Raw genomic sequence first — 20174 nt, forward strand, 5'->3', positions numbered from 1 at the left:
ATCGGGATTTTTCCGGAGTACCGGGAGGTTACCGGAACCCCCCGGTAACTTAATGGGCCTTAGTGGGCCTAGGTGGAAGAGAGGAGAGGAGGCCAGGGCAGGGCCGCGCGCCCCTCCCCCCCCAGTCCGAATAGGACAAGGAGAGGGGGGGCGCCCCCCTTCCTTCCTCCCCTCCACCTCTTCCCCCCCTCTCTCCTAGTCCAACATGGAAAAGGGGGGAGTCCTACTCCCGGTAGGAGTAGGACTCCTCCTGGCGCGCCTCTCCTCCTTGGCCGGCGGCCTCCCCCTTGCTCCTTTATATACGGGGCAGGGGGGGCACCTCTAGACACACAATTGATCAACGATCTTTTAGCCGTGTGCGGTGCCCCCCTCCACCATATTACACCTCGATAATATCGTAGCGGTGCTTAGGCGAAGCCCTGCGTCGGTAGAACATCATCATCGTCACCACGCCGTCGTGCTGACGAGACTCTCCCTCAACACTCGGCTGGATCGGAGTTCGAGGGACGTCATCGAGCTGAACGTGTGCTGAACTCGTAGGTGCCGTGCGTTCGGTATTTGATCGGTCGGATCGTGAAGACGTACGACTACATCAACCGCGTTGTGTTAACGCTTCTGCTTTCGGTCTACGAGGGTACGTGGACAACACTCTCCCCTCTCGTTGCTATGCATCACCATGATCTTGCGTGTGCGTAGGAATTTTTTTGAAATTACTACGTTCCCAACAATGGAAGCATATATTGTCAAATCTAGGGTTATAAATCATCTATAAATCAAATCCCTATGGAAGAGCATACGTGATTATTAATTCAAATGTACACACAAATTCCTATGTATGTGATTTACAATACAAATCAACAACATGATGTTCCCCAATGTTTACAAGTAATCTACATAGGCTAAATCAACACACATTCAATCTATTTCCCATAGAAATTTCAAATCAATCAAAACTAGGGTTTCATCACAAACACGAAGAATGGGGATGGTATTTTGGATAGAAAGAAAGGGATTGGAGGAGATTACCTTCTAGGATGGATTGGGCAACAAATCCACGGACGAAATCTTCAAATCTGAAGTTCTTTGGACAGAGGATTGATAGGGGGAGTGGAGAGAGCCGCTGCTGCCGTCTCTGTTCCAACCACTGGAACGGATGGATGGGGATGGGGAAGGGCCGGCCCGCTGCGGTTACTAAGTCAGCATGCAGCGCCTATGCGCTAGGCGCTGCACATGGCTGTGTGGCACCTACTCTCTAAGCGTTGCACGGCCAGGTGTGGGGCCATGCCTGGACCAGGGATGCCACGCTGACCGGACGTGCAGCGCCTTAGAGCTAGGCGCTGCACAGTGGGGTGCATCGCCTTGCTGTCGGGCGTTACATGAAAGGGTCAGTTGAGCTATTTTTTTTAAGCAGTTCACACTGTGGATGCTCCCACCAGCATAGCACGGTCCCGTGACCGGACACATGCCGCTCCAGCACTGGTGCTCGGCCTCACCCACTAAACTGCACTGCTCTGTACTAACGTCGTACCGAATCCCTGCTATCGCGGGCCTCAAATCCGTCAATGGCGTCCACGCCCTCCCTCACCCTCCTCCTCGCTCTTCTGCTGCCCCTCATCCCTCTCGCCGTCGCAGCTCCGGAGAAGCACCTCGTGACCCACCTCCCGGGCTTCGACAGCGCCCTCCCATCCAAACACTACGCCGGGTACATAACCGTGGACGAGAGCAATGGCAGGAGGCTGTTCTACTACCTGGTGCTGTCGGAGCGTGATCCGGCCATCGACCCCGTCGTGCTCTGGCTCAGCGGCGGCCCCGGCTGCTCCAGCTTCGACGGATTCGTCTACGAGAACGGTCTGGATTGATCTTATTCTTACCTCTCTTCCGGACCGGCAGTTTCTTTTGTTATCTTCTTGTGATTTTGGCTGGGATGACCCGTCCGGTGCCCTGTTCTTTGCTCAGGTCCCTTCAACTTTGAGCGCGGAAGCACTCCCGGAGGGCTGCCCAAGCTGCAGCTCAATCCCTACAGTTGGTCAAAGGTAATCCGCATACCTGAACACAGTTTAGGAGCACAGGCCTATCCCGCAGCAGCCTGCCCAGAATTTAGGAGTACTAATCTTGTTCAGCTCTACTAAATTGTCATAGAACGAGCAGTGTTTTTTTCCATGCCAAGTGATTGAATAAATGTGTCATTAAACTAGAGTAACTAGGTTTCAAGCATGATGTACCTGGACTCCCCTGCCGGTGTTGGATGTCATACTCATTGAACAAATCGGATTACAAAACAGGTGACTTGAAAACCGCAGCCGATGCGCATATCTTCCTTTTGAAGGTAATAATCTCTGCTTCAGTTGCGATTATTTACATGACATAATGCAAGAAACTGGATGCTGATTTTACTCGTTGTTGCAGTGGTTCGAGTTATACCCGGAGTTTCAGTTGAACCCATTCTACATTTCCGGAGAGTCATATGCAGGGATATACATGTTAGGTTGATCTCTCTCCCGTTCGAACCCAACGGGTCGAACGGGCCCCTGACTCGCGCCCTGATCGGGGGCGCCCAACCAAACCATGGTTGGTGGGCCCCTTGACCCGCGCTATATAAACAGAGATGGGGGCCGGGGCACGACCTACGAGGTTAATCGCTGCCACAATCCCCACCGACACTCCCTACCGATCTAGGGTTAGCGCGGTGCTCACGGGAAGCTCCACCGCCGCCGCCATACACTCTCTGTCATCACCGCCGTCGCCATCCACCATTGCCACCTCGGCGGGATCATTGACTCAGAGAGAAGGTAGGACTACCGGATCTAATCTAGCCTAGTGATCCAAGAGTCCATCAATGGTATCAGACTGGCTAGGATATAGATTGATTTCGGTACAAAGGTAAAACAGAGAAAGACAAAAGAAATCCCCTCCCCCAAGAACCCTAGACAGGGCAAAGAATGAATCCTCCACGGAAAAAGTAGCGCCGCCGCAAGGCCGCGCCGTTCCTCTCGATCCGGACGGGCATCGGCAAGCCGAGCCGTTCGGAAGAAGAACACACCCTGCAAAGGGCAAAGGGGCACCGCAGCCACACCGTTCGACGGCGGCGCGCTTCCGCTGAGGGAAACGCGTCACCGGCGAAGGGGAGGCAACGGCGCCACGGATCGTCGCCGGACGCAAAGGGAAGGGCTCAGTCGAGCCTCACTCGCCTCTCTTTGCCACTGGATTCGGTGGATGGGGCGAATGGAAAAGGGAAGGCCTGCTCGCGCGCGGCTCGCGCGGTGCGGTGGCTTCACGCCGTCGCCGGCGGAGCACCAACCCGGCTGCAGGGGAGCAGAGGGCTTGGCCGCGCCTCACTGCCGCTCTTTCTGTCAGAGCAAGGGGGAAAAGAAAGGGGAAAGGAGGGGAAAGAGAAGCGGCGCGGTGGCGCTCGTCGCCGTCGCCGGCGACGCGGCGCGGTGGCCGTCACCGGCGGCCAGGGGCGGCGCGGCACGGTGGTGCGGCGACCGACGCGGTGCGCTGACCCGCGGTCGGATCGAGAGAAGCACCGAGCGGCGCGCGCGGGGGGAAACTCGCTAGGGTTACGCTCGATTCGATCGGAGCGGCTGTTTTGTTCGTCCGATCCGCGCGCTGGACCGTCGGATGAAATCCGACGGCCAGGCAGCAAACCCTAAGCCGCGCCAGGCCAAGTGGGCCGAAAGTGAAGGCGGGCGTAGCCGCGCAGGCGCTGGGCTGTGGCTGCAGCTGCGGGCGGCCCAGGCCGGGTCGAGGCGGCTCGACTCGCGCGAGCGTGCGGGGGAGCAGGCCGTGGGCCGCTGCGGGTCTCCCGCGCCAGGCCGAGGTCGGGTGGAGCTGCCATTTTTTATTTTCGTTTTAATAGTTTTTAGGCAGTTTTCTAATAGATTTTCTATGCAATTTTTCACCCAACGAAATTTTGTTTAGAGTACAAAAAAGTAAAAGAAAATGTTCTGAAAAGTAAACAGAAAAGTTTCTGAAAATGAAAATAGAAAATTTTCAGAAAAATAAATGTTCATGAATTTTACAAAGAAAATAATAAAGTTCATGAATTTTTATTTGATCAAAGAAAAGTTTCTGTAAAGAATAAAAAGTTCATGAATTTTTTATTCATGTTTTTCCGCTGCGTAAATAATTAATAGTGCTCTTTTACGAAGAAAATAAAAGTTTAGATAGAATTAAGTTTTTAAGAGCATGTTAAAGTGATTATTAAAATGAATATGGTTATGTTATTTTTATGACCAACGTTGTTAATAACATGATCATGTTTATTATTGAAAATAAAAGTGCTCTTTTAAAAGTGAATAGAACTAAAGTAAAAGATTAAATTGTTGCTTCTGTAATGCATTTTTTAACCAACTGGTTAAAATTGCTTAGAGAGTAAAAGAGTACAGATTGTTTTTTGAATAGAATATTGTAAAGTTTCCGCTGCAAAGTAAAAGTTTTATCCTCCGATTAAATTGGAACCAACGGGAAAGTTTAATTGGAAGAAATGCTCTAAGCAATGTTTTTCCCCTGTGGGTGAAATAAGATGCAGATAGTTTCCGCTATGACAAAGGAAAAGATATTTGTTTTAAAGTTAAAAATATGGTATTGTTATTTTCTGACCAACGTTGATGATAACAGTGCTATAATTCTATGAGTCTTATGTTCAAAGTTTAAATCTCTGATAAATTTGGTATCAAAGTGATCAACTTTTTAGAGAACGGATAAAGATCAAGAAATGCTCTTGAACTAGAGAAATGTATATTGCTTGTTCCCGCTGCAATAAAGTTGATGATGATGATTAATTCTTAGCAAAGTTGTTTAATAAAAATACTATCATCACATTGTTTATGAGTTATATGCATTATTTCCATTTCTGCCCAACGGTGATATGGAATTAATGTAGAAGGATGATGTTTATTCTAATTCTGCCACAACGGTGATTTAGAATATTAAAGAAAGTTTCAAAAGTTTAATGTGCATTTTTTTAACCAGACCAACGTAGGGTTATTTTTATGCCAATTATTGTTGATTATTGGTTATGTTTTCTCAGACTAAAAGTTTTTCATGCTTTCATTCGTGAAAGCGAATGGCTGGGTACTTGTGCCCCGAAAGATGACTAAGAAAGGTCATAACGTGAGGGAGTATGTTCTCTCTAAAGAATAGCATCAAAAGAAAAGAGATAGATCATTGAGAGTCATGGTTGATGAATGTCTTTCATGTACTCTCTATGAAGAAGATTTTTCAGTCAACATGATTTGAGATGAAACAAGCAACATGCGTGTTTAATTTGACCAACGTCGGATCAAACATGTGTGTCAAAGAGCATTCAGATTTATTCCTAAATTTGATGATTGAATATGCAGTCAAAAGAGCCAATTCTGGCATTTATGTTCCAGGGAACATAAATGCCAGACCAACGTAGGTAACGGGAAAAGATGATTATGATAAAACCTGCATGGCGGGAAAGGTCTGGGAAAATACCTGCGTAACGGGGTAAAGCTGACATAATATTATGTCAAAAATCCCGTATGGCGGGAGAAATTCTCGCAAGAGAAAGATATGATAACTCATGTGCTTTTAATGTATCCCACTCTCGGAGAAAAGAATGGAGTAGCTGAAAGGCGCAACCGTACACTTATGAATATGGTGTGCAGCATGATGAGTTATTCCAACTTGCCATTGGGATTATGGATGGAGGCGCTTAAAACCGCCATTCACATTCTCAATAGAGTACCAAGCAAGTCGGTGCCCAAAACACCGTACGAGATATGGACAGGAAGGGTGCCCTCCCTAAAACACTTCAGGGTGTGGGGGTGCCCTGCTGAGGCCAAAATGTTTAATCCAAACATTGCAAAGTTAGATCCCAAAACAGTAAGTTGCCACTTCATTGGCTATCCAGACAGATCAAAAGGTTTTCGTTTCTACTGCCCTGACAGATATACAAAGTTTGTAGAAACGAGACATGCAGTCTTCTTAGAGGACGAAATGATGAGGGGGAGCTTGGTAGCTCGGAAAATTGATCTTGAGGAGAAGAGGGTGCATGCACCTAATCCGATGATTCAGGAGCCATTTTTCTCACTACCAGTTGCAACTCCACCCATGACAGCTATGGGAAAAGACCCGGAACCTGTCCGTCAGGAGCCGACTGAACCCGATGTTGAGCATGAAAGGGAGGTGCAACAGCAAATTTTAGAAGAAGTGCCAGAAGTTGAGGCACAAAATGTGCCAGAAACTGAGGCCCTTAGAAGGTCTACAAGATCAAGAAAGTCAGCTATTCCTACTGACTTTAAAGTTTATAACACAGAAATGGTTCATATGGAAAAAGATCCCACCTCATATGAAGAAGCCATGAGAAGCCCTCATTCATCGAAGTGGATGAAGGCAATGGAAGACGAGATGAAATCGATGAGTTCCAAAGATGTTTGGGACTTAGAGGAAATTCCTAAAGGAGCCAAAACAGTAGGCTGTAAATGGGTCTACAAAATTAAGTATGACTGTAAAGGGAATATAGAAAAGTATAAAGCACGACTCGTGGCAAAAGGATTTACACAAAGAGAAGGGATAGATTACAATGAGACATTTTCTCCAGTCTCATGTAAGGATTCCTTCAGAATCATAATGGCATTAGTTGCTCATTTTGATTTAGAGTTACATCAAATGGATGTTAAGACGGCATTTCTGAATCGTGATTTAAAAGAAAAGGTCTACATGAAACAACCCAAGGGTTTTATCATGGAAGGCAAGGAAAATATGGGATGCCGCCTGAAGAAATCCATTTATGGATTAAGACAAGCCTCTCGGCAATCAAACGATTAAAAGTTTTGGATTTAAAAGAAAATATTGAGGATAATTGCATTTATGCAAAGTTTAAAAATGGGAAATATATTTTCCTAATCTTGTATGTGGATGATATCCTGCTTGCTAGTAGTGATGTTAGTCTACTACAAGAAACAAAGAAATACGTATCCTCAAATTTTGACATAACAGATCTTGGTGAAGCATCATATGTTTTGGGCATAGAAATTCACCGAGATAGGAACAATGGAGTCTTAGGACTATCGCAGAAAGCATATTTAGAAAAGGTTCTTAAAAAGTATAATATGCATGCGAGCAAAGCCACATCCTGCTCCAATAGTCAAGGGCGATAGTTTTGGGAAATTCCAATGTCCCAAGAACCAGTATGAGATCGATCAAATGAAAGCAGTACCATTGGCAGTTGGCAGCTTACAGTATGCACAAGTGTGCACTCGCCCTGACTTAGCTTTTATCACCGGGGTACTCGGTAGATATCAAGAGAATCCAGGCCTAGAGCACTGGAAGATGGTAAAGAAAGCATTGCATTATGCGCAAGGCACGAAGGACTACATGCTAATATACAGGAGAAGTGATTCCCTAGAGATAAAAGGGTATTCAGACGCAGATTTTGCGGGGGGCAGAGATGATAGAAAATCCACGTCAGGATACGTCTTCACTCTCGCTGGGGAGCTATTTCGTGGAAAAGCTCCAAGCAGTCGATAGTTGCATCATCCACGATGTATGCAGAATTTATAGCATGCTTCGAGGCCACGGGGCAGGCGATATGGCTAAAGAAATTTGTACCCAACTTGAAAGTGGTAGATTGCATTCACAAACCACTAAAGATGTACTGTGATAACCAGCCCGCAGTATTCTATGCTCATAACAACAAGTCGAGTAATGCTGCCAAAACAATAGAGATAAGGTATTATGTTGTGAAAGATAAAATCCAGGATCAAACTATAAGTCTCGAGCATATAAGGACAAAGGATATGCTTGCGGATCCGCTAACGAAAGGCTTACCACCCAATGTGTTCAAGGAACACTTAGCCGGCATGGGTTTAAGGGAAAGCCTTATGATTCCTGGATAGGCCCAAAAGGAACATAATTTGTTTCTGAACATAACGTATGTTGTAGATGTATGATTCTAACGGCAATTAAGCCGTGACGATGAAACATGCTCTATGTACCAATATGTGATGAAACAGATAAACTAGAAAGTATAAAGTTAAAAGTAAAGTTGAGATCAAGGGGGAGAATGTTAGGTTGATCTCTCTCCCGTTCGAACCCAACGGGTCGAACGGGCCCCTGACTCGTGCCCTGATCGGGGCGCCCAACCAAACCATGGTTGGTGGGCCCCTGTGCCCCGCGCTATATAAACAGAGGTGGGGGCCGGGGCACGACTTACGAGGTTAATCGCTGCCACAATCCCCACCGACACTCCCTACCGATCTAGGGTTAGCGTGGTGCTCACGGGAAGCTCCACCGCCGCCGCCATACACTCTCTGTCATCACCGCCGTCGCCATCCACCATTGCCACCTCGGCGGGATCATCGACTCAGAGAGAAGGTAGGACTACCGGATCTAATCTAGCCTAGTGATCCAAGAGTCCATCAATACATTCCTACACTAGCTGATGAAGTTGTTAAAGGTGGATTTTGTCACTCACAGCGAGTAGATTATTCATAGTTGAGATCAGAAGTTTCTTACATCTCATCTTTACGTCGTTACAGGGATACAAATGGCTCTGAAGCCAAGAATCAATTTGAAGGTCATTCCCACTAACATTTTATTCGTCGCCATTTAGTTGTGCATGCAAACTTGTGTGTGAGTTTACAGTCTGAGGTGTTTGCATCCAGGGCTATCTAATTGTTTTTTTTTTTCTTCTTTTTGCGGGAGCCAGGGCTATCTAATTGGTAATGGAGCAACCGACGCAGACTACGATTTAAACTCTTTTGTGCCGTTTGCACATGGAATGGGTCTCATATCAACTGACTTGTTTGAGGTGTTTTGCTTCGTCTTGTTTCTGCATAATTGCCGGTGCCACAAGTAGTTTCATTGTGGACAGATAGCAAGCTAACAGTGTCTTGACTGTTTGCCCTGTTTCAGGATGTCAGTGCTGCTTGCCACGGCACATTCTGGGGAAAAGTTAATGATGTGTGCCAAGAAAATATAGATAGAGTCCGTTGGGTAATATCCATGTACCAGAACCTGTAAACCGACAAGCAAATACGCAACCTTCCAAATTCTGTAAGGCCTCAATTTGTGTTGTCATCTGCAGGAACTGAAAGACCTGAACACGTACAACATTCTTGCACCATGCTACCACCACCCTGAAGTCCAAGAGACAGCGTTCGTGAACAGCAGCTTGCCATCAAGCTTCAGAAAGCTAGGTGAAACAGAGAGGCCTTTCCCAGTGAGGAAGAGGATGGCGGGGCTTTCATGGCCTCTCGGTCTTCCTGTGAGCAGCGGACATGTCACGTTGTGGCCCGAGCTTGGCGGTAAATCACTTCCATGCACGGTATGAAAATTATATCAATGCCCTTATAGTTATATGTAGATCATTTACAATTTGTTGTTTTCATTTTCCATACACATACATCATTTCATAAGTATGGTTGGTCCTCTCATTTATAACAATTATATGTCCTCAGAGAGTGATGAACTTGCTACTATATGGCTGGATGATGAAGATGTAAGAGCTGCCATTCACGCCAAACCGGTATGATGGTTGATGCGAGACAAATTAGTGTGAATTTAATCCTAAAATTGGCACAAATTAACTAACTCTTGTTTGTCGGGAATAACCTCGATCGAAATTGGCACATCAGAAAAGCTTAATTGGATCATGGGAATTGAATACTGCAAGAATAGACTACATTCATGATACAGGCAGCATGGTGGAGTATCACAAAAAATTCACAGCCATGGGATATCGCGTACTTATTTACAGGTATGGGGCACACCTGCAACTTGATCATTTGACAATGTTAACACTGAGTAACTTGTTTCCTGCAAAAGAAGACACCGATTAATATATGGAATCAAATTAGGGTGAAGGTTCAGTAGAGAACAGGTTGAACTACTAGGAAATAATACATTTAACTGTCCAATCAAACTGACTTTTTTCTAGTAAAGCAAAACTAACAGATTGGTTGTGCATAATACATTTTCTGCTTACGGTTATTGCTTAAGAACGGAAGGAAAAAAATTCATATTTGAATAGGATAGCGAAGCACAAGTCTCGATTCAATGTAAAGAACGTGAATATAACCTTCAGGAAGAAAACAACCCTTTCAAACTTTAGTCCTAATATTTATTGTGGGTAAATTGGTTCAGACAATAGTATTAGACTCTTGATACCTGGAATTTTTTCGAAAAGAGGGGATGCCCCTCGGCCTGTGCATGAAGTGATGCACACAGCCTTTCTTGGTACCTGGAATAGAAATTAGCTTTATCAATAAGGATATCTTTAACCCACATGCTTACATTGATGTACATGTGTTGTGCTTAAGGCATAAAGTTGTCCATTTAGAATGCTTCAAACGAACGGTGGAAACACAACCGTCAGAGAGAATCACTCTGTAAACAAATATAAGACGTTTTAAATCACTAAAGTAGATGGCTGTCTGCATCCTATGATGCAGAGGCCGGGGTAATCCCCTTTCCGAAAAAAAATCACTAAAGTAGTGACCTAAAATGTCTCACATTTATTTTCAAAAGAACTTCTCGAGATCTGGTTGGCAAGATTAGGCACTCTCTCCCTCCCCTCGAGTTGCTCCCGCAAGCGACCGAGGGGATAACCCTAGCCGCCGGCGCGCGTTCCCCCTCCCTCCCTTCCCTCCCCTCGCCACCGCCTGTCCGCGCCGCCGGGCAAAGCCCGGTGGGTGCTGGCGGCGGAGGGGCCCTTTCTCTCCCCGCTCATGGGGGCTTGGCGCGGGCGGGCGCTCCCGGGCGGCGGCGCGCGGCTGTGCTCGGCTGCGGAGTTGCGGAGCGGCATGCCGGGCGTGGAGGGCTGGACGCAGGTGGTGCAGGGCGGATGCGTGGCCGGGGTGGCGGTGGCGGTGGCGGCGGCGGCGGCTTCGGCTGGATCTGCCCCGCGGGCTGCGGCGGCTCTGTTCAAGGCGTGCCTGGTGGCCGATGGGCGGCTCAGGCGAAGGTCGACCCCCTCTCCTCTACTCTTTGGCTGGTGTGTGTGGCGGACGGTGGCGGCCGGCTGGTGGATGCCGGCGGCTCGACGGGGGTGCCGTTGGCTGGCTGGTGGTGGTGGGGGCGGTCCGGGGAGGGAGGCAGGGGGCCTCCTGACCGTGCCTATGTCTCGGTGATCCATGTCCCCGGTGGAGTGGTGCGGTGGCTGCGGCGAGGACGAGGCCGGCGGCTGCCGGCGCCCCTCCCCTGCCTGGATCTAGCCGGCTGGGCCGCCTTCCCACCAAAGGGTCCGTTTTGGGGTGGAAGGAGGTGCCTTCTACCTCTTCACTGGTCGGTGGCGTCCATTAGCCGTTGTGGTGGTTCCGGGGGGGGAGGGGGTCTTGGATGCCGTGGCGGCGGCCTCAGTGGTGGTGGTAGTCGTGTTGCTTGTGGGCGGGGGTGCGCGGCTCAGGTGTGGGCTGGTCGCTATGGTTGTTCGGGCGACGCGGCGGCCGGTGCTTCGGCGAGCGGAGGTGTTTTGAAGGTGGAGGGTGCGCCAGGAGAGATCCCCTGCTCGGCTTCGGTTGGGCCGACGACGGCGGCGTCCGCGGGCATTGTCTCCTTCCTGAAGGCGTCGTCGTGGCTACTCTCCTCCTTCGGATGGTCCAGGTGAAAACCATGATCCTTTGGATCCGACGGCGACGGCGCTCCGGTGTCGTTCTCCTTCTTGAAGGTGCCGTCTTGGAGGCCTACTTTCGCAGAGCTCAGCTTCGTGGTTGTTCCTTTACCTGTTGTATCCGGCCTTGGGTGTGTTGTGTGCTGGTGTGGTGTGGTGTTGAATTGTTTGCGATGATTGTTATCGGTGATGGTTGCTTTATAATATAAACGGGGGAAACCCTTTTTCAGTATTGTGGATTTTTGGCACTATGGGTCACAAATTGGTCATCTTTTACAACTCACAAGTGTGTTTTTTCTTTTGCGAATAACTCACAAGTGTGTAACTTTGTCACTTTGTTAGTGCTCATACTTTTGTGCAATACATACTTGTGTGATAAATTTGAAATGTGCAGCCTCCCCTTTTTTGCAACACGGGGTATGTACCGGTGCTCACCTTTGCATTTTTCCGATATGTAATCACTTTATTGAAAAAGAGAAATGATGTTTAACAACTTTTGGGTGTTTAATTGTACAGTGGAGATCATGATCTGTGTATCCCTTTCACTGGAACGGAGGCATGGGTCAGATCATTAGGCTACCGAGTTGTCGATTCATGGCGACCATGGCACTTTGGGGGTCAAGTTGCTGGGTATGATGTTCTACCATCTTTCTCTACAACTGTACATGTTTCTCCTTGATTATTCACCATTCACATATGTTTCTGATTTAGTTATATATCTGCCATCTGATGCGCCAATTGATAGATGACAAGAACTCTGTCTAACATAACTAGCATGCATGTTTTTATCACTATTTTTTTGAAACGGAGGCAAATGTTTTGCCTCGTCTCATTAGTTAAGTAGAGTTGCCCGGTCCTTAGCTGTTTTGGACTTCATGTTAGCATTAACAAAACATAAAAAAACATTTATCTGAACTGATTTAAGTTCCCTGCTTTATGCGACCGCAGATATACACAAGGCTATGATCACAATCTCACCTTCCTCACCATAAAGGTATGCAAGCAAGCTTTGAAGTCCATCTGGAGAATGTTGTAGAGACACAAACTTAAATCGACAAGAGTTTATTATATGGCTGAGGTTTTCTGACAAGCACCATGTTTCAGGGATCTGGACACACTGTTCCTGAGTACAAGCCCAAAGAATCGCTGGCATTCTACACCCACTGGCTGTTTGGAGAAAAGATCTAAAATTGATCTAAATGAAACAATCAAATTTTGTAGACATGCATCTTATTTTTTTCCTAGCTGTTTTTATTGTAGATTTTGATAAAGACTGTACCTGTACCTGTTTTCAGTGTGAAACCCAATAAACAATCCAAGGCTCTGATAAATTTCCGCGTACATTCTCTTGCTGAGCGTTAGAAACACCAGAAAAGCAGGTGAAATATACATAAAACTGGACATTAGCATTCTACCAGAAAACATTACACCGGCGACTCAGAAAGCTACTGCAGAAAGAAATATCATGATGATCTAGAGAAATACTAGCAACCAAGGTTTCAGCTACAACAACCCATACAGTTCCTCCCAAAAGGACACAATCAGAACGCAGTCAACGCAGACAATCACTTGAAGTTCAGCAGCGGGCAGCACCTGCTATGGCCATCAGGCACCATGTGGTGATGTGGCGAACTGTTCATATGGTTTGCCGGCAACAGCAACCACAATGAATCACAAGTCAGTATATATGCGAACTTTAGAATAGACCAAACAGCAGGGTACGCTGTTGATTTTGGAGAAAAGCAGCAGCATACGAGCAAACAAATTACACAAGTGAACCTTCAATGTCTCGTGCAGAATGGATACTTAAAATGACATCAGAAACACACTGAAGTTACTTATTGCAATCATCCTAGCCCAGAAACATTTTCACTAGAACAAGTTGATTTATGGAAGGTATCCATGTCGGAGCAAAACAGCAGAGCCATGCCCAGTAGGCTATCAGCAACTTGTCACTGCAACCCACGCACACATCAACACTACAGTAGCTCCATGTCAGCTGCAGTGGCTGAACCATTGGCGTAAACAGGGTGGAGAGTGTGCCCAGCTACAGGTTCAACATGAATCCATTTCCTGCCAGTCAGCTTATTCCGCTCGAACCGCACATGGCCTTCCTTCAGAGAGAAGATAGTGTGATCCTTCCCCATGCCAACATAGTTCCCAGGATGGAAGCGGGTTCCTCTTTGTCGTACGATGATGTTTCCTGGTTCCACTTTCTGGAAAAATAAAACAAGTGTAAACGTTGGAGAGCGGTATGAGATCATTTTCCTTTTTTTTGGCTATAATAATGAGATGAGTACAGCGACTACCAATGTTACAATGTATGGTATGATTAAAGCAGATGCCAAAATATCAAAAGTAGGACCCTGATAAGTGCCACATGTGTGGCACGAAGCAATTCCGCCCTGATGTTTATTGATGACAAGTTTAGTTACCCGAGGATGGCAACTTTAGTTGTGAAGCATGGCAACTTTCTGTTTGGGTGGCAAGTTTCAGTTTTTTTGGAGTTTTTTTTTGTTTGGCAACTTTCATGTAAAAAAGGTCTGGGTGGTGTTACTTCGTGCCAAACGTGTGGCACTTATCATTTGGGCAAAAGTATTAGCTATTTTCATGTAATTTAGGAAATTATTCAGCTAATTTGGTTCAAGGCCATGAACAAGAAGAAACATCAAAACCATGAGGGGCACTTGAAGATGGCACCTCTCCACCAAATTTCTTAACACCCAGATACTTGGGGTTAGAGTCGCGGCCATTTTTCGTTGACCCAGCAGTCTTTTTTGTGGCCCAACGCCTAAACACCAAGCTCATTCCTCCAGATGTCTCTGGAATTAAGTACATACAAAATAAGGATCAGGCCACTGGCCCAGAAAAGGAAGAAGATATAAATTCTAAACTTTGATGTCACAGACTGTCTAAAGCCTAAGCTCATTACCTGTTGAGCTAGTGTACACTGGAACATTTGAGATCAGTTCTTTGATGTTTACTCTCCTGAAAACTGATGAGAGGGCCATCTTGCTTGCCACAGTTTACCTGTAGTCACTATAAGGATTCTCTCAAATATACTCCCTCCGTTCCAAAATAGATGACCCAACTTTGTACTAAAGTTAGTACAAAGTTGAGTCATCTATTTCGGAACGGAGGGAGTAGACATTAATAAAGTACTGTGGACAAAAAACAAATTATACTCATGCATTGTGCCTTTTTCTGCATTCCATGGTGATTACTCCCTCCGTTCCTAAATATAAGACCTTTTAGGGATTTCACTATGAACTACATACGGATGTATATAGACATACTTTATAGTGTAGATTCACTCATTTTGCTCCCTATGTACTCTATAGTGGAATCCCTAAAAGGTCTTATATTTAGGAATGGAGGGAGTAGTTTTTACAATACGTTGCTCTAATTTTACTAAGCTAGAGAGACAACCTATAAATGTCCAAAAGGGCTCCACTAACCTATGTTCTGCTATGTTAATACTTTTGGTGAGGGGGGTTAACCGAACAGAAATGGTATTTTGGACATTTGCTAACATGAGATCAAAATATGGTGGGGGGGGGGGGGGGGGGGGGGGGGGCACAGCACGGGAGGCAGCAATAGCAGCAGCAAGCAATTGAGGATGGGGGAAGACCGAGGAGAGTTGGCCGGGGAAAATACCTTGCTTGCGGACGGGGGAAGAGCTGAGGCGACGGGCGATGGAGGTGGAGGCGGCTCCCGGCAGCGGCGGCGCGCTTGTGCACAGATGCGTCAGGGAATGGATCGTCGCCTTGGTGGAGCGAGACGAGGACGAGGCCTCGTTCCTACGCTGCTGGGCAAACCTAAGTGGGCCGGCCATGGTGCAGCCCATTTAGTCATAGTTTTTGGGCGCTGCTAGGCGTCGGTCAGCCCGCGGATAATTTTGAAAGATCCGCCGCCTCGCAAGCTGTTCGATCTGACGGATGGAGCGATGGAGGGTCACTTTCTATCACTGCAACACACGTCGTGTTGCAGAAAATTTCCGCAACATGGATTATGTTGCGGAAAATTTTGCAACATAGGTCAAGTTGCAGATTATTTTTGCAACAGATGTCGTGTTACAGTTTTTTTCAACAGATGTCTTGTTGCAATAATTTTTGGCGACAGAGGCCTCGTTGGAATTTAATTTGTTTTGTAACAGAGGTCTTGTTACAATTTTTTTTCTGCAACAGAGACCTTGTTGCAGGAATTCGTTGTAGCTACCAGCAAGCAGCGACCACGTTGACCGAAAGAAAGGTTGATGCTCCCTCGGGATGGCGGGACATGAACGTAGCTCCTAGCGGTGGACGCGGACACCGATGCTTCCCCGGGACGGCAGATGCAGCTTGAGTTCGGTCGCACCGTGACGGTCGACGTTCATGATGGAGGCGGGCGGCTCGTCGGCGTGTTGCCGGCGGCGGTCGAAGCAGCGCGAGGAGGCGCCGCCTTGACGGGAAGCTCGGGAGGAGCATGGGTGACCACTGCTCTCGTGGGGACCCAGATCCAGATCCCGCAACACACCAGTTGTTGCGGTGGGGGAAATTACAACAATGACTCAGTTGCGGAACCTAGTCTGGGTAATACGTTGCTCCTAGCCATCTGATTAAAATCAGATCCAACAGCCACGGAGGCGGACGACGCATAGGTCGTTATCTGCCGGGTGATGCTAATCATTTCCCATAGTTTTCTTAATTTTCGGAAACATAAAGGGCGGCGCTAGGCGCCGGCCGGCGGATGTATTAGAATTATCCGCCGCACCGAGGTCCGTTCGATGCGAGCACTAACAGCCATTAGATCTAACAAACCGCGTCCGCTGACCCCGTCATAACTTCCTGAAACAATGGCTTTGTTTCAGAAACAATATCCCCTGGCCACTTGTTCGGTAATTAATATATGTATATGTATGATTAAGACTACAAGAGCCATCAAGTAGGATATAGTACTTCGGTTAAGACTTTCGAAACAAGGTATGGATTTCATATCATGAGGACAGAATGATAAGACTACAAGAGCTATCAAGTAGGATATAGTACTTCGATTAAGACTTAAGAAACAAGGTCTAGAGGCCAAAAAGCTTGTGTAAATTACCGAACTTAGGCGTGACAATTGGATCCCAAGATGGAGGCAACTCGTCCACCCCAACAAGAACCCAGGCTGCTGGCTGTCAAAATAAGAACATATCAGAACCTTCCAATCAGTAATTAAAAATGAAACAGGGAAAATCAGGTATATTCCAATCAGGTTACATCATATCATATCTTTCAGTTCAGGCAATACTCCAATTTGCAATCAAGTACAGACTCAAAACATGAACTCACAGTATCTATATAATCTGGCGAACTGTCATTTTACACAGCCTAACAGTTAGGACCAGACATACTATCAATCTAAATACAGAGAAAGTTATACCAGTTGAAGAATGTCTGTGTAAAGATTTGCAAACTATGCACAGCTGTATCTTGCTGATACTACACTAATCAAGATGTTAGATTCTACAGATCAAACAGCAGCAAACAGAGAAGGTGAAGGCTTTGATTCTACACATAGCGACATCAGACAGCAGTAAACAGAAACGAAAGCTGCGGCAAAACTCTGGCAAGTCAATACAGACTTTACAAAGCGACCCAGTAGTTCAGAGATGAGAGGAAACTGACCACCATTTTATAAGGTGAGGTGTTGGGCTGATCACTAAGCATCAACATTCTCTGCTATACAACATTGACTTGTGGGATCCAAAAATATTTCCTTATTGGCCCATTCAAGCAATTTCTAACTGGCCAACCTGTAATCTGCAACCTACTTCTGAAAGAACTAGTGAAAGACGCCATGATTTACTAACAACCAAGAAAACGAACAGAAGAATATTCTGCACAGTATAAGTTTCCATTTCAAATAGAACATACCACTGCACCGATAGATTAATCTATTAGCAAAACAGTCAAGCAAAGATAAGTTTAGGCTGGCTGACACCCGAGAAAGCACATACTTGGCTCTTATTCAACCATTCAAAACAATTCTGAGAGAATTGAAAATAAGAGAATTCAATAGTCTCCCAGAGAACAGGTAACTTCTAACTTTAGCAGCAGCAGTGCAAAGAACAAGCGGTCAAACTTGACCAATGAATTATATAGAACAATAGTAACTCCAAAATTCAGCTAAACAACTGCAAGTTGCCAATTACACACTGGAAATGCAACATACAGCAGATCATCCAACAACAGATAACTTTCGGTTAAATTCAAGCAACCCATACAAAAGAGAAGCAAGCACCAGGCATATCAGCATATGGTCACAGCACATACAGACAACAGTTCCAACACCAAATTTGCTCCATGGTCACAGCACATACAGACAACAGTTCCAACATCTAATTTGCTCCATGGTCACAGCACATACCAAGATCACAATAACTATTTAACAATCTGCACCACACTGCCATTACAATCATCAATGAAAAAGTTGGTTTACAATCTGCCAATTTATCCTCAACACACAAACTTATGGCAATCTCGACGGCTAGGGTTAGGGTAGAAGAGGACGGCGTTCTTGGCAAGCTAGCTGGGTAGGGTTAGGGTACATGTGGAGCTGGGGGTCGGAGACGCCGTTCTTGGCGTGCTTGCCGGTGAGGACGAGGCGGACGGAGGGCGTGCGGGAGGTGCCAGCCATGGAGAGGAGGGGGGAGGGGAGGGGCTGCGGTTACTAACCACCGGGGAGAAGTCCAGTATGCCGGAGGAGATCGCCGGCGTCGAGGCGGCGAGGCGTCTTGGGGAGGAGTCGGCGGCGGCGTCTCGGGTCGGGCGGCGGCGTGAGTCGGGCGAGCAAATCCTCGAGGGGGCGCGTGGGAGGAAGTGGGTCGAAGGGGGGATTGAGGGGATTTGGCCCATGTAACCTCGCCTATCAAACGGGCCCTCGGGGTTTTCCGCGGGTTCTGGGCCGCGCGAGGAATATCGGCTTGAATCCCCCACAAACCACGCGTACCAAACGAGGCCTTAGGAGGGTCAGTTCCTGTTTGGCTTAGGATCTTCAGTGGACAATGGATAATTCTCCCTCTGTTAACTTGCTCGCTTAACTAAATCCTCTGCATCGTGTGAAATACAGTTATCTACCTTTTTTTTTAAGAATCAACTCAGCTGAAAGTTAAATCTTTTGCAGATATTGTACGTCTTGAGCTCCCACAGATTTTACCACCATCATATAGGGGCATCAGTATTCGCTATATTTATTATGTTAGGAGTACATTGTTTGGGAGATTGATTGACTTGGGTAATGAGGATCAAACTAAAGGCAATGTAAATAGTGTGGTGCAGCTGGTGAGTTTTCTTCTTGTAGTTGGCATAAAATTCTACTCCTTAAGTTCACACAATCTGTGCTGAAATCAAATTGACCCTAGTCTTGTAAATATTATTCTTTTATTAATTTAATTGTTGTTTTCGCTCAAAAAATAAAAATCTTTGCTGAAATGTTGGAAGCCTTGATTTGTTAACCATGGAAGGGGAGCCTTGGCGCAGTGGTAAAGCTGCTGCCTTGTGACCATGAGGTCACGGGTTCAAGTCCTGGAAACAGCCTCTTACAGAAATGTAGGGAAAGGCTGCGTACTATAGACCCAAAGTGGTCGGACCCTTCCCCGGACCCTGCGCAAGCGGGAGCTACATGCACCGGGCTGCCCTTGATTTGTTAACCATCCATAATTTCATTGGTGATTTGTATTATTCAAACCGAGTGCTCTAGCCTGTGACTTGTGAAATGTATCTAGTGCATGCTTAGTGGATGTACTAATGCGATAATTTTGGATCTAAGATTCTAACTATCCTCGAAAGAAAATATGTTAAAAAACTAAAGCCCATTGTTTGCATATTAACTTTTAATATAAGATTAGAATGCCAAGTAAATATTGTAGAATCAGGAGAGGTGTACCTTGTCTTCCAACTCGAGGAAGGGGCTGCTCTCTTTTCTCTCCTTTTTCCTGTGTGTCTTGTGTGTGTGGCGGCTCTAGCTCAAAGACTTAGACGAGCTCCTCTCCTTTAGGTCAGTCAGCCATTATGGGCCAGCAATACATGGGCCATGAGCCCCTCATCCAACACTCCGCCTCAAGAGGAGTGATAGATATCTATCATTCCCATCTTGTCACACGCTGGATTGCATTATTTAGTTCCCAATCCTGTAGTCAAACAGTCTGCAATCTGTTGCCCAGAACTCACATGCTCAATCTTAATGATCCCAGCATCAAGCTTTTCTTTGATGAAGAATCTGTCTATTTCCACATGCTTGGTTCTATCGTGTTGTACTGGATTGTGTGCTATGTTGATTGCTGATTTGTTATCACACCACACATTCATACAACTAGTCTTCAATATCTTCAATTCTTCTAATAAATTTCTGGTCCACAACATCTCACTCAGTCCCTTAGACATGGCTCTGTATTCAGCCTCTGCAGTTGATTTGGAAACAACAGGTTGTTTCTTGCTTCTCCAAGATACTAGATTTCCTCCTACAAAGACACAGTAGCCTGAAGTTGATCTCCTGTCATCCAGGCAGCTAGCCCAATCAACATCACAATAATCATCTACAACAAGGTGTCCATAACTCTTGAACAACAACC

General features: G+C 46.3%; 1 protein-coding gene and 1 pseudogene across 2 annotated transcripts; one reads left to right on the forward strand and one right to left on the reverse strand.

Moving 5' to 3' along the window:
• The first annotated feature begins 1495 nt into the window (after nucleotides 1–1495).
• Nucleotides 1496–12912, forward strand: LOC109777386 (serine carboxypeptidase 1-like; annotated as a pseudogene).
• Nucleotides 12913–13332: 420 nt separating this feature from the next.
• Nucleotides 13333–18446, reverse strand: LOC109777387 (uncharacterized). 2 transcript variants are annotated; one of them, XM_073510213.1, is made up of 5 exons: nucleotides 18280–18446; nucleotides 16664–16736; nucleotides 14514–14611; nucleotides 14282–14403; nucleotides 13333–13797 (listed from the first exon to the last, which is right to left on the reverse strand). In XM_073510213.1, the coding sequence occupies exons 3-5, from the start codon at nucleotides 14590–14592 to the stop codon at nucleotides 13561–13563; spliced, it is 438 nt and encodes a 145-aa protein (XP_073366314.1). In that variant the 5' UTR covers nucleotides 14593–14611; nucleotides 16664–16736; nucleotides 18280–18446; the 3' UTR covers nucleotides 13333–13560. The 2 variants fall into 2 exon arrangements, with proteins under 2 accessions (XP_073366314.1, XP_073366315.1); XM_073510214.1 differs by having other exon boundaries at nucleotides 14514–14620; nucleotides 18280–18434.
• Between the last annotated feature and the right edge of the window lie 1728 nt (nucleotides 18447–20174).

This window comes from Aegilops tauschii, chromosome 3 (genome assembly GCF_002575655.3).
Source record: "Aegilops tauschii subsp. strangulata cultivar AL8/78 chromosome 3, Aet v6.0, whole genome shotgun sequence".
NCBI classification, from domain to species: Eukaryota; Viridiplantae; Streptophyta; class Magnoliopsida; order Poales; family Poaceae; genus Aegilops; species Aegilops tauschii.